General features: G+C 45.6%; 1 protein-coding gene across 1 annotated transcript in view; it reads left to right on the top strand.

Annotated features, from left to right (window-relative positions):
• Positions 1–618: 618 nt before the first annotated feature.
• The window catches only part of LOC115132733 (synaptotagmin-11-like), a 29,478-nt gene continuing 15,422 nt past the window's right edge, over positions 619–14,674 (top strand). Inside the window, exon 1 of the mRNA XM_029665463.2 lies at positions 619–979. Coding sequence (XP_029521323.1) covers positions 946–979 — 34 coding nt within the window. The 5' untranslated portion in view covers positions 619–945. The remainder of the gene's footprint in view (positions 980–14,674) is intronic.

The following is a 14,674-nucleotide window of genomic DNA, read 5'->3' as shown; positions in this document are numbered from 1 at the left end:
CCCAGGATCTTTAGCTTAGTGATGAGCTTCGTGGGCACTATGGTGTTGAACGCTGAGCTATAGTCAACTAATCATGAGGCTCATTTGAATTTCCTGACGCAACAGGAAAATTCTCAGTGGCAAAAGAGTAATCAAGTTAAGATCCAACATCTGTAGGGGTTAAAAAATAAAAGTACGTCAACTTATCAATTCATTTTTTCCAAGTTGGTTACTATACTGTGAAAAAGTTGTATTTCACTAGTCCAAAAAAAAGTTATAAGGACAGATGCTCCTTTTCTGTGTCCTGCCCTAGCCCTATCCCCATTGGCCAATGCCACTGCTTTGTTCTCATTCGCCAATTCTTGGTAGCGTTGCTGTCTCTGGTTGGTTGGTGAGGGCAATTATCGGTAACTTCGTGGTAGCAAAGGGTGATATGATTGGATCTCGCAACCAGACATTTCCAAGGGAGAATCTCATTTGAGTTTCCTTAATTCCTTAAACCCTATCGTTTTGCCTCTTTAACAAAACCCATTGGATGAGAAGGTCAGAGGTCCCGCCCCTCTGACCTTTTCGTCCAATGGGTTTTGTTAAAGAGGCGAGAAGAGAGTATGCGAGGAATCAAGAACATTCTCCCTTAAACTCACGGTTGTCAGGGGGGGTCCTCAAGGCTGGTTGTTGCCGTCTTGCTCAGCAACCGCACCCGACTTGAGCTCGAGACAGGAGTGTGCTGAAGCAAGCGCAATTGCTAGAGCATCCTTGAGAAGCCACTGAATCACAACAATAATTTCGGACTGAGGAAAATACGACCGTCAAACATCGTCGCCTCATCGCCCGGCTGATATAGCCTACTGACCTAAAGAAAAAGCGTAGGGACAATATCATTAATGGAAATAAATTAGAAGCCTGCGAGTTTAATTTGTTGTTATTTTAATTTTGGGGGGGGACAACAGCCTTTTGAACCCCAAAATGGCTGAGATAACCAATTTAAGACCAGCATATGGTAAGACATCTTATTAAATGTTTTTCCTCATGATAAATAGTCGCTCTGGATAAGAGCGTCTGCTAAATGACTTAAATGTAATGTAAATGTAAATAACATGCCAGACAACTGTTTTAGGCTAACCGAAAAAAAAGAGTGTTTCTCAGGTTCTCAGATTCTAAATGGTGTCTTGTTGGCCTAACAAGGCTGAAATACTCCAGGGGCTACATTCGTTGTTTAGTCTCGTTTTTTGTACTATATTCAATTCATTTAATGTTTGAAATTAAATGGCACACGTCGATTTCACATTTAAAACGATACGAGTGACGTGTAGCCTACATTGTTGATTCCTTTTTGTGAGTCTTATCTCCTACAGTGATGTTATTCTGATAATTAAATACAGTCGCTTTGAACCAATAGCAGGAAGACATAAAAAAGACCCCTAGAATATGGGAAGCCTCTTTAAACTATGTGGATTTAGGGAGTATGTATTTTTTTTAATCAACAATGTTCAGAGGGGAGAACACAGACCTATCAAGGCCTCGACAGTGTCAACGATTCTAATCATTTAAAAATTGAGCATAGGCCTGTTGTCTATGTTTAATTTGTTGGGATTACAAATAGGCCTATACATGAAAATGTATGGTCATGCGTGCGTTAGTTTCCGGCGGTAGCCACTATTGCTTCGTCATATTTTGTCTTGCAGGAGGAATGTTGGCAGGGGATATGGACTGAATGAAAATGTGCCTTTTGACATTTTATATATAAACCAATATATATTGACTTCTGGTTAATCTCGTGCGCGGTACAGGTTTATTGTTAAAGGTGAGACCCGTTTGAAAGGCACTTCTCCATCCTTCTCGAATGGCTTTTGACTGTGTGTGTGGGTTAGAGAGGATGATGACGTTCAATCTATTCTTGAGGCTTGGCATCAACTGTGCACGACTGCCCGGTCTTCTCTTATTTGAAAGAATATCGATCCGAATTGCTGAACTGGACCCTTTGTCCATAGCGTAACAGAACATTTGGGCAGGGTGGATGGTGCCCAAAAACCTCACTCGCTGGGCAATTAATTTGCGTGGTCATTGTAATCTAGTTAAGTCACCGTGGGATGGTGGGAAGCATTGATGGATGTTTTGCCAATAGCCTAGTGCACAATGCTCCCATGTCAGAGTTAAAGCATTAACTATGGGGCTTAACTCTGTGCAGAATATGTTATTATTAAGAGAATGAGTGGACAAAGATTTCAAAAACTAACTACACCCAGTCACATGCATATATTTAGCCTACTGTATAAATATATGGTTTACACCTGCAATTACTCAACAATCGATTACACAACAACCAGTGCAGACAACTAACAGGACAGGATGAGACACATCACATTGACAAAATTAGTAAGACACATTCAAACTCTCCTCCTCTTTTCCAAACCGAATTGTCTATGAAAATAAAATACCTCCTGTAGAGATTGTTTTGTGTGTTCAGTGAAGGGTAGAGGTGCTAATGTTGTTTGTTTGTGTCTGGAGTGTTGGAGCAGCTCCTCAGTGAGGGCGTGGGGTCTAATTACACCAACAAAAGGACTCTCTGTTATATCTTCTCTTGATTATCAATTTATCTGCATTGTTAAATTCATATTAGCATAATTCCTCTCCTTAACAGATAACTATCTCCCAGAGCAACTTTCATTGCTTTTGTTTTGATTCATGGGTGGATTTTCCCTCCGAGTTGAGCCCAGTGCCAAAGCTGGAGGGAACAGCTGCAGTTTACCCCACCTTAAGGATTTTCACACTACTGAGCTGAGCCAAAACAAGTTGTACTGAGCTGGTCTGGTTATGCATCCCCTATACTTGCAGTAACTGTTCTGGAAAATATAATATGAAAGTGATGACCCCTTCTGCTTTACTTCCGTATCCAGTCCCATACCGTTTTGAACGGGCTTCAAGATTATATATTCAAATCCACGAGAAAATAAATAAATATATATACACACACACACACACACACACACACAGTACCAGTCAGTCAAAAGTTTGGACGCACCTACTCATTCAAGGTTTTCCTTTTTTTTTTAACTACTTTCTACATTGTAGAATAATAGTGAAGAAATCAAAACTATGAAATAACACATGGAATCATGTAGTAACCAAAAAAGTGTTAAAAAATCGAAATATATTTTATATTTGAGATTCTTCAAAGGAGCCAGCCTTTGTGTGGATGACAGCTTTGTACACTCTTGGTACTCTCTCAACCAGCTTCACCTGGAATGCTTTTCCAACAGCAGTCTTGAAGGAGTTCCCACATATGCTGAGCACTTGTTGGATGCTTTTCCTTCACTCTGCGGGCCAACTCATTCCAAACCATATCAATTGGGTTAAGGTCGGGTAATTGTGGAGGCCAGGTCATCTGATATAGCACTCCATCACTCTCCTTCTTGGTCAAATAGCCCTTACACAGCCTGGAGGTGTGTTGGGTCATTGCCGTGTGGAAAAACAAATGATAGTCCCACTAAGCGAAAACCAGATGGGATGGCGTATCGCTGCAGAATGCTGCGGTAGCCATGCTGGTTAAGTGTGCCTTGAATTCTAAGTAAATCACTGGCAGTGTTACCAGCAAAGCACCCACACACCATCCCACCATCTCCTCCATGCTTCACGGTGGAACCCACACATGCGGAAATCATCCGTTCACCTACTCTGCGTCTCACAAAGACACAGCGGTTGGAACCAAAAATCTAAATTTGGACTCATCAGTCCAAAGGATAGATTTCCACCTGGATAATGTCCATTGCTTGTATTTATTAGCCCAAGCAAGTCTCGTCTTCTTATTGGTGTCCTTTAGTAGTGGTTTCTTTGACCATGAAGTCCTGATTCACGCAGTCTCCTCTGAACATTTGATGTTGAGATGTGTCTGTTACTTGAACTCTTTGAAGTCAATCTGAGGTGCAGTTAATTGCCGATTTCTGAGGCTGTTAACACTAATTAACTTATTTTCTGCAGCAGAGGTAACTCTGGGTCTTCCTTTCCTGTGGCGTTCCTCGTGTGAGCCAGTTTCATCATAGTGCTTGATGGTTTTTGCAACTGCACTTTTCCGGATTGACTGACCTTCATGTCTTAAAGCAATGATGGACTGTCATTTCTCTTTGCTTATTTGAGCTGTTCTTGCTCAAACTTGGTATTTTACCAAATAATATATCTTCTGTGTACCACCCCTACCTTGTCACAACACAACCGATTGGCCCAAATGTATTAAGAAGGAAAGGAATTCCACAACTGATCTTTTAATAAGGCACACATACTAATTAAAATGCATTCCAGGTGACTACCTTATGAAGCTGGTTGAGAGAATGCCAAGAGTGTGTAAAGCTGTCATCAAAGCAAAGGGTGGCTACTTTGAAGAATCTTATTCTTATTGGTGTACTTATTTGGCATTTAATTGTTTTATTTAACCTTCATTTAACTAGGCAAGTCAGTTAAGAACAAATTCTTATTTACAATGATGGCCTACTCCGGCCAAACCCTCCCCTATCCTGGACGATGCTGGGCCAATTGTGCCCTATAGGACTCCCAATCACGGTTGGTTGTGATACAGCCCGGGATCGAACCAGGGTTTCTAGTGACGCCTCTGGCACTGAGATGCAGTGCCTTACATGCTGACCAAACTGGATGCGTGCATGCGCGATCGTGCGCATGTTGATTTTGTACCCCCACACCAAACACGATCATGACATGCAGGTTGAAATATCAAAACAAACTCTGAACCGATTCTATTAATTTGGGGACTGGTCGAAAAGCATTAAACATTTATGGCAATTTAGCTAGCTAGCTTGCTGTTGTCCTGGGATATAAACATTGGGTTGTTATTTTACCTGAAATGCACAAGGTCCTCTACTCCGACAATTAATCCACAGATAAAACGGTAAACCGAATTCCTTTCTCGACATCTCTCCTCCTTCCTCAGGCTTCTTTTTAACTTCTTTGGACTTTATATGGCGGTTGGCAACCAACTTTACAGTGCATTACTACATCCGACTGGCGTGTAGACGTCAGTTCATCTTTCAATCACCCATGTGGGTATATGCTCCTAAACACCAATGAGGAGATGGCACGTGGGTATATGCTCTTTAAAACCAATGAGGAGATGGGAGAGGGCAGACTTGCAGCGCATTGAGCCTCACAAATAGAACCTATTTCTATTTTGGCACCTGGCCACGCAGACGCTCACTGAGGCGAGCGGGTGCGATGATTGACTAGCACGTATGTGTAAAGTTGCGAGCGGTGTGGTCAGCATGTTAGACTGCTGCGCCACTCGGGAGCACAGTACCCTTATGTTATTGCCTTTCTTTGTCTCTTTGGGGATACATGTCTCACTGAGGCAGACTAGCCTGGATGAAGGGGTGAGCTGACAGTGACACACAGTCCTACCCTCCTCACCTCTCTTCCCCTCCCTCCCTCCCCTCCATCTCTCTCTGTACCTTCTCTCTGCAGTGTGTCCGGCCTAGCCGGAACAGCGCTTGTGATTTAATGCCACAGTGACTGCTGTCAGAGTGACAAGCCCCTTTCTCACCCAGTGGTGAAATACAGCACAATCCACCTCGGGACAAGATGTCTGTCTGTATTACTCATGTTCACTGAGATTTCAGGATGAAGAAACACACACAGAGGAAGCTAACGTTTTGTGAAAGGTGGTTTAGATAGTCTTTTAGCTTAATCCTGTGAAGCTGAGCAGCAGTGATTTACCTCGGCGTGTTGATGGCAGTAGGGGAGATGGATGTTTGCAGATGTTTCGTCTTTGTTAATGTCTTACTGTGTGATATATGTTGTACGTGTAAGAGGGAAAAGAGATTGCTTACAAGAACGTTTGAATGAGTGTTTGGGTTATTTGAAAAATTCTCGAGACACATGACTCTGTGTAGTGGAGGTACTTCAGAATGTAATGTTTCCATGCACCTTGACGTCACCTTTCAGGAAGTTAGCGGTCACTCCTGAGCGGGACGGTTTGCCACTTAAAGGGTAGGAAACATGAGTTTTTACTCAACAATGTAACAACACAGTGTGGTCAAAGACTTAGTAACTTAGTTTTAGTCACTACCTGGTTACCTATAAGTACAAACATAGTAATTTTGGGGGGGGTTATTACTAGGGTTGCCAAATTCGGGGAACTTTCAATAAATTCCCTGGTTTTCCCGAAATCCCGGTTGGAGATTTCTGGAATCAGGAGAGAATAAGCAGAAAATCCTGGAATCCTCCAACCACAATTTCTGGAAAACAAGGGAATTTGTTGAAAGTTCCAGGAATTTAGCATCCCTAGTTGTTTCATATTTATTGACTTATTTCCGGATAACTTTGTGCTACAGAGTTTAAGCTAGCTAGCTCAAGCTGGCTAACGTTAGCCACACCTCATGCTAGTCACAGTCTTTGTGGCTGTGTTATCTAGTGGAAACACTAGCACGGCAGGCTCTGGTGCTTTATTGCTGTGGGCTCAATGAAAGCGAAAATCATACCTGCTTGCACTAATGGTGTAGTACCTCGTCTGTTCTCCTTTTTGTTTTGTCAACTTTTGGCATGTTCTCTGTTAAGTAGGCTACGGGAGTTTTGTAACTTTTCCCACCTCAGAATCCAGATAGCTTAGTGCTTGCGTGCTATCTATTTTGCAGGTAGCCTAGCGGTTAAGAGCGTTGGTTCAAATCCCTGAGCCAACTAGGCGAACAATTGGACCATCTGCCCTTGAGCAAAGCACTTAACCCTAATTGCTTCTGTAAGTCGCTCTGGATAAGAGCGTCCGCTAAATGACTACAATTTTAAAATGGCTGACTGATTCAGTGCTAAGGTAATGTTAGCAGGCTGGTAAAGCTAATATTAGCAGGCTAGTTGGCTAGAAACTGCACGTTGATTTGTGACAATGCATTCATAAAGTAAACTCAGCAAAAAAATAAACGTCCTCTCACTTTCAACAGCGTTTATTTTCAGCAAACTAAACATGTGTAAATATTTGTATGAACATAACAAGATTCAACAACTGAGATATGAACTGAATAAATTCCACAGACATGTAACTAACAGAAATTGAATAATGTGTCCCTGAACAAAGGGGGGGGTCAAAATCAAAAGTAACAGTCAGTATCTGGTGTGGCCACCAGCTGCATTAAGTACTGCAGTGCATCTCCTCCTCATGGACCTCACCAGATTTGCAGTTATTGCTGTGAGATGTTATCCCACTCTTCCACCAAGGCACCTGCAAGTTCCCAGACATTTCTGGGGGGAATGGCCCTAGCCCTCACCTCTGATCCAACAGGTCCCTGACGTGCTCAATGGGATTGAGATCCGGGCTCTTCGCTGGCCATGGCAGAACACGGACATTCCCGTCTTACAGGAAATCACACACAGAACGAGCAGTATAGCTGGTGGCATTGTCATGCTGGAGGGTCATGTCAGGATGAGCCTGCAGGAAGGATACCACTGTAATGCACAGTGTTGAGATTGCCTGCAATGACAACAAGCTCAGTCCGATGATGCTGTGACACACCACCTCAGACTATGACGGACCCTCCACCTTCAAATCAATCCCGCTCCATAGTACAGGCCTCGGTGTAACGCTCATTCCTTCGACGGAAAACGCAAATCTGAGCATCACCCTTGGTGAGACAAAACTGTGACTTGTCAGTGAAGAGCACTTTTTGCCAGTCCTGTCTGGTCCAGCGACGGTGGGTTTGTGCCCATAGGCGACGTTGTTGCCGGTGATGTCTGGTGAGGACCTGCCTTACAACAGGCCTACAAGCCCTCAGTCCAGCCTCTCTCAGCCTCTTGCGGACAGTCTCAGCACTGATGGAGGGATTTTGCATACCTTGTGTAACTCGGGCAGTTGTTGTTGCCATCCTGTACCTGTTCCGTAGGTGTGATGTTCGGATGTACCGATCCTGTGCAGGTGTTGTTACACGTGGTCTGCCATTGCGAGGACAATCAGCTGTCCATCCTGTCTCGCCTGTCTTAGGCGTCTCACAGTACGTACATTGCAATTTATTACCCTGGCCACATCTGCAGTCCTTACGACTCTTTGCAGCATGCCTAAGGCACATTCACACAGATGAGCAGGGACCCTGGGCATCTTTCTTTTTGTGTTTTTCAGAGTCAGTAGAAAGGCCTCTTTAGTGTCCTAAGTTTTCATAACTGTGACCTTAATTGCCTACTGTCTGTAAGCTGTTAGTGTCTTAATGACCGTTCCACAGGTGCATGTTCAATAATTGTTTATGGTTCATTGAACAAGCATGGGAAACAGTGTTTAAACCCTTTGCTATCAATATATGTGTATCTGTGACACACCGCCCCAGACTCTGGAAGCGCTGGACAGGAGGGAGACTCTGGAAGCGCTGGACAGGAGGGAGACTCTGGAAGCGCTGGACAGGAGGGAGACTCTGGAAGCGCTGGACAGGAGGGAGACTCTGGAAGCGCTGGACAGGAGGGAGACTCTGGAAGCGCTGGACAGGAGGGAGACTGGAAGCGCTGGACAGGAGAGAGACAGCCTGGTGCGTGGAGGAGGCACCGGATGGACCGGACCGTGGAGGCACATTGGAGGCCTTGAGCACAGAGCCTGCACAACCTGTCCTGGCTGGATACTCCCCGAAGCCCGGCATGTGCGGCGGGGTGGAACAGACCGCACTGGGCTGTGCTGGTGAACCGGGGACACCGTGCGTAGGGCTGGTGGCATATACCCCGGGCCGAGGAGACGCACTGGAGACCAGATGCGCTGAGCCGGCTTCATAGCTCCTGGCTCGATGCCCACTCTAGCCCGGCCGATACGAGGAGCTGCGATGTAGCGCACCGGGCTATGCCTGCGCACTGGGGACACCGTGCGCCTTACGGCATAACACGGTGCCTGTCCGGTCAACCTCTCGCCACGGTAAGCACGGGGATTTGGCTCAGGTCTCCTACCTGACTTAGCCACACTCCCCGTGTCCCCCCCCAATATTTTTTTTTTGGGCTGCCTCTCCGGCTTCCTTGCCAGCCGTGTTCCCTCAAAGCGCTGGCTCCCTTTACCTGCTACCTCCGCTCTCCTGGCTGCCTCCACCTGTTCCCATGCGAGGCGATCCCTTCCAGCCAGGATCTCATCCCATGTTGATGAACCCTTCCCGTCCAGAATGTCCTCCCATGTCCATGAGTCCATTCCACGCTGCTCCTGGTGACCACGCTGCTTGGTCCTTTTTTGGTGGGTAGTTCTGTAATGGCTGTTGGAAGGAGAGGACCAAGATGCAGCATGGTAAGTGTCCATGTTAGATTTATTCGATAACTGAACACTGAAACACAAAGTAAACAAAAGCATAACCGAAACAGTCCTGTCTGGTAGAGACACAGAGACAGATAACAACTACCCACAACTCAAGTGGGAAAAACAGGCTGCCTAAGTTTGGGAACCATACCAGGCCAAACACATAGAAATGGAAAACATAGAACACAAAACATAGAATGCCCACCCCAACTCACGCCCTGACCAAACTTAAATAGAGATATAAAAAAGGAACTAAGGTCAGGACGTGACACATTCCTACACAGTCCCACACTTCCCCGCTCGCCTCCTCGCGTATGAATCAGACAATAGAATCATTGCTCGTGATTAACAATTTACTGCAGTCTATTAATAATGGACGCCTCCTGCGTATGCACAGACACGTGTACACACACTTGTTCTTTCACGCATTTTGTTCCTTTTGAAATCCTGGATTTCGCCTTCAGTATTGCTATCGAGATGTGAACTCACTCAAGGTTTTATTTCATTTAGACCTTGACCATTTTGGTCTGTGTCTCTCTCTGTGTCTGTCTCTCTGTGTCTGTCTCTCAGGGGATGTGTCTAGGCAACGAGAGCTTCACAGCTGTGCTTTAAAGATGATCAATGGTGTAGGGGGGGTGGTCGAGTCTTTGTCTAGAGGGGGAGTGAGTGGGTGTGGGCAGCTACTGTAGACACTATGGAGATACAGTGAGTGGACGAGAGGAAGAGAGAGATTAAGAAATAGACGGTGGGAAAAGGTAAAACATTGCCTCTGGGAGGAAAAGGAGGAAGAGAAAAGGGAAAGCAGGACAAGATGCCAGTAACTGATTTTATTGACGATAAAATGACTAAATGGTTTAGCCGTGAGGTATGCCCTGCGGTACACAGACAAGTGTCTGCTGTTCTGAATTCCCAAGGCTGGCATGGAAGTGACTGTCACTCTTCAGAAATGTCCCAAAAGTCTGTTTGTCTGGCACGCTTGCTCTCGACTCTCCGTCTGGGCTCTAGCTATGGATCCTTTGTCTCACTGGTTGTCTCTCCGTTAGCAGCCAAAGTCACCACTCATTCATACCGCATTTCCTGACTCTCTCTCTTTCATTCACCATTTCTTCTCCCCTTTCTCTCCTGCCCATTTCCCTCTCTCTTCCTGTTACCTTTGAATTCTACCCTGATTCTTATCCTCAAGTATTTGCCACCTTCATTTCATGGCCATGTTAGTTTTTCTGTCTGGCTTGTCAAGCTGTTAAAATCCTCCTGTCTGTGACACAACTGGACAAGTGCCTGCTAACCCTGACCCAATTTTTGCCTCCAGCACTGTTGCTAAGCCCCTCCAGCTGACTTCACTGCTGGATATGAATATTGGCCGAAAGCTAAATCCCTGCACATGCAGCTTACTGGTGGCCCGGGGTGTGGCCGCCTGCAGCTTCAAGCATCTGGGGTCATCCAGTCCAGTTCTAGCCTGGTCAAACCAGACTGAATGCTGCACTCAAGAGAGCTGTAAGAGCTGTGTTCAGTCTGGTTTTACCAGGCTACTAATTTCAGCCAAGGTGCATGACGGTTAATGAAGGCTGTTATGCTGAAACCTGTTGATTTTTGATAGTAAAGGAAGAGAACTTAAAATTGTACTATCATTTTCTTCCAAGAGAAAATCTCTCGCAGAATTATTGTAGTCGATAGCTGGGGCCTCTGTCATCTTTGCTTTATAACAGAGTTAGGTAACCTTAAGCAAATGTGACTATGTGTAGTTGTTCCTGACCACTGAGGTTGATTTTGGGCCACAGTCACAGATTGTAACCAAAGAAGGTGGCTTGGCAGACTGTAGTTGTGAATCTGAATCAAATCAAATCAAATTTTATTTGTCACATACAAATGGTTAGCAGATGTTAATGCTTGTTCTTCTAGTTCTGACAATGCAGTAATAACCAACGAGTAATCTAACCTAACAATTCCACAACTACTACCTTATACACACAAGTGTAAAGGGATAAGAATATGTACATAAAGATATATGAATGAGTGATGGTACAGAACGGCATAGGCAAGATGCAGTAGATGGCATCGAGTACAGTATATACATATGGGATGAGTAATGTAGGGTATGTAAACATAAAAGTGGCATAGTTTAAAGTGGCTAGTGATACATGTATTACATAAAGATGGTAAGATGGTATAGAGTACAGTATATACATATGAGATGAGTAATGTAGGGTATGTAAACATTATATTAAGTGGCAATGTTTAAAGTGGCTAGTGATACAATCAATTCCCATTATTAAAGTGGCTGGAGTTGAGTCAGTATGTTGGCAGCAGCCACTCAATGTTAGTGGTGGTTGTTTAACAGTCTGATGGCCTTGAGATAGAAACTGTTTTTCAGTCTCTCGGTCCCTGCTTTGATGCACCTGTACTGACCTCGCCTGCCTTCTGGATGATAGCGGGGTGAACAGGCAGTGGTTTGAGTGGTTGTTGTCCTTGATGGTCTTTATGGTCTTCCTGTGACATCGGGTGGTGTAGGTGTCCTGAAGGGCAGGTAATTGGCCCCCGGTGATGCGTTGTGCAGACCTCACTACCCTCTGGAGAGCCTTACGGTTGTGGGCGGAGCAGTTGCCGTACCAGGCGGCGATACAGCCCGACAGGATGCTCTCCAATGTGCATCTGTATAAGTTTGTTTGCTGCTGCGCCTTCTTCACAACGCTGTCTGTGTGGGTGGACCAATTCAGTTTGTCTGTGATGTGTACGCCGGGGACCTTAACTTTCTACCCTCTCCACTACTGTCCCATCGATGTGGATAGGGGGGTGCTCCCTCTGCTGTTTCCTGAAGTCCACAATCATCTCCTTTTGTTTTGTTGACGTTGAGTGTGAGGTTATTTTCCTGACACCACACTCTGAGGGCCCTCACCTCCTCCCTGTAGGCCGTCTCGTTGTTGTTGGTAATCAAGCCTACCACTGTAGTGTTGTCCGCAAACTTGATGATTGAGTTGGAGGCGTGCATGGCCATCCAGTCGTGGGTGAACAGGGAGTACAGGAGAGGGCTCAGAACGCACCCTTGTGGAGCCCCAGTGTTGAGGATCAGCGGGGTGGAGATGTTGTTACCTACCCTCACCACCTAGGGGCGGCCCGTCAGGAAGTCCAGTACCCAGTTGCACAGGGCGGGGTCGAGACCCAGGGTCTCGAGCTTGATGACGAGTTTGGAGGGTACTATGTTGTTAAATCCTGAGCTGTAGTCAATGTACAGCATTCTCACATAGGTATTCCTCTTGTCCAGATGGGTTAGGGCAGTGTGGTTGCGATTGCGTCGTCTGTGGACCTATTGGGGCGGTAAGCAAATTGGAGTGGGTCTAGGGTGTCAGGTAGGGTGGAGGTGATATGGTCCTTGACTAGTCTCTCAAAGCACTTCATGATGACTGAAGTGAGTTCTACGGGGCGGTAGTCGTTTAGCTCAGTTACCTTAGCTTTCTTGGGAACAGGAACAATGGTGGCCCTCTTGAAGCATGTGGGAACAGCAGACTGGGATAAGGATTGATTGAATATGTCCGTAAACACACCAGGCAGCTGGTCTGCGCATGCTCTGAGGACGCGGCTGGGGATGCCGTCTGGGCCTGCAGCCTTGTGAGGGTTAACACGTTTAAATGTTTTACTCACGTCGGTTGCAGTGAAGGAGAGACCGCAGGTTTTGGTAGCGGGCCGTGTCAGTGGCACTGTATTGTCCTCAAAGCGGGCAAAGAAGTTATTTAGTGTGTCTGGGAGCAAGACATCCTGGTCCGCAATGGGGCTGGTTCTCTTTTTGTAATCCGTGATTGATTTGATAGCCTTGCGGAGGGAAAAGCTACACTGTTTGTATTCGGTCATGTTTCCGGTCACCTTGCCCTGGTTATAAGCAGTGGTTCACGCTTTCAGTTTTGCGCGAATGCTGCCAACAATCCACGGTTTCTGGTTTGGGAATGTTTTAATAGTTGCTATGGGTACGACATTGCCAATGCACTTTCTAATGAACTCGCTCACCGAATCAGCGTATTTGTCAATGTTGTTGTTGGACGCAATGCGGAACATATCCCAATCCACGTGATCGAAGCAGTCTTGAAGAGTGGAATCAGATTGGTCAGACCAGCATTGAACAGACCTGAGCGCGGGAGCTTCTTGTTTTAGTTTCTGTCTTATAGGCTGGAAGCAACAAAATGGAGTCGTGGTCAGCTATTCTGAAAGGAGGACGGGGGAGGGCCTTATATGCATCACGGAAGTTAGAATAACAATGATCCAGGTTAGCCTTGTTAAAATCCCCAGCTACAATGAATGCAGCCTCAGGATATGTGGTTTCCAGTTTACATAGAGTCAAATAAAGTTTGTTCAGGGCCATCGATGTGTCTGCTTGGGGGGGAATATATACGGCTGTGATTATAATCGAAGAGAATTCCTTTGGTAGATAATGCGGTCGATATTTGATTGTGAGGAGTTCTAATTCAGGTGAACAGAAGGACTTGAGTTCCTGTATGTTGTTATGATCACACCACGTCTCGTTAATCATAAGGCATATGCCCCCGCCCCTCTTCTTACCAGAAAGATGCTTGTTTCTGTCGGCGCGATGCATGAAGAAACCAGCTGGCTGCATCGACTCCGAGTGAGCCATGTTTCCGTGAAGCAAAGAACGTTACAGTCTCTGATGTCTCTCTGGAATGCTACCCTTTCTCGGATTTCATCAACCTTGTTGTCAAGAGACTGGACATTGGCGAGTAGTATGCTAGGGAGTGGTGCGCGATGTGCCCGTCTCCGGAGCCTGACCAGAAGACCGCTTCATATGCCCCTTTTACAGCGACGTTGTTTTGGTTCGTCAGCTGGGATCCGATCCATTGTCCTGGGTGGAAGGCAAAACACAAGATCCGCTTCGGTATAGTCATATTCCTGGTCGTAATGATGGTGCGTTGATGTTGCTCTTATATTCAGTAGGTCCTCCCGACTGTATGTAATGAAACCTAAGATTACCTGGGGTACAAATGTAAGAAATAACACGGAAAAAAACAAAAAACTGCATAGTTTCCTAGGAACGCGAAGCGAGGCGGCCATCTCTGTCGGCGCCGGAAGTGAAATCATTAGGATGTCCATTGGTGGGTGTGGCTTCTTGTTTCAGTTTCAGGCCAATCCCGCCGCCTTTTACATGACACATGGGTCGTGTTCAGTAGGGAGAAAACGTCATGAAACATTTTGAAACTGAGAGATGCTGCCAGAACTTGCCCAACATGAACACAGACTTTCGTTTTCCGTGTGTCCTTTTGAACACAACTCTGGTGGGAGGAATCTCTTCAGTTGGCAGACATCCCCATGTGACACGCATAAATATGAGCTGCACTTCACTTGAATTTCCAAGTGTGTTGACACCATTGTTAGGAAGACACATCATGTTGAATGAGACATTGACATTCATCTGTATTCATCAGTATCTGTATTCATTCATAGACCCAAGGAGAG

The sequence above is a fragment of the Oncorhynchus nerka genome, linkage group LG7 (genome assembly GCF_034236695.1).
Source record: "Oncorhynchus nerka isolate Pitt River linkage group LG7, Oner_Uvic_2.0, whole genome shotgun sequence".
In the NCBI taxonomy this organism is placed as follows: domain Eukaryota; kingdom Metazoa; phylum Chordata; class Actinopteri; order Salmoniformes; family Salmonidae; genus Oncorhynchus; species Oncorhynchus nerka.
The sequence above is the reverse complement of the archived record's forward strand: the minus strand, read 5'-3'. Positions and strand labels throughout refer to the sequence as shown.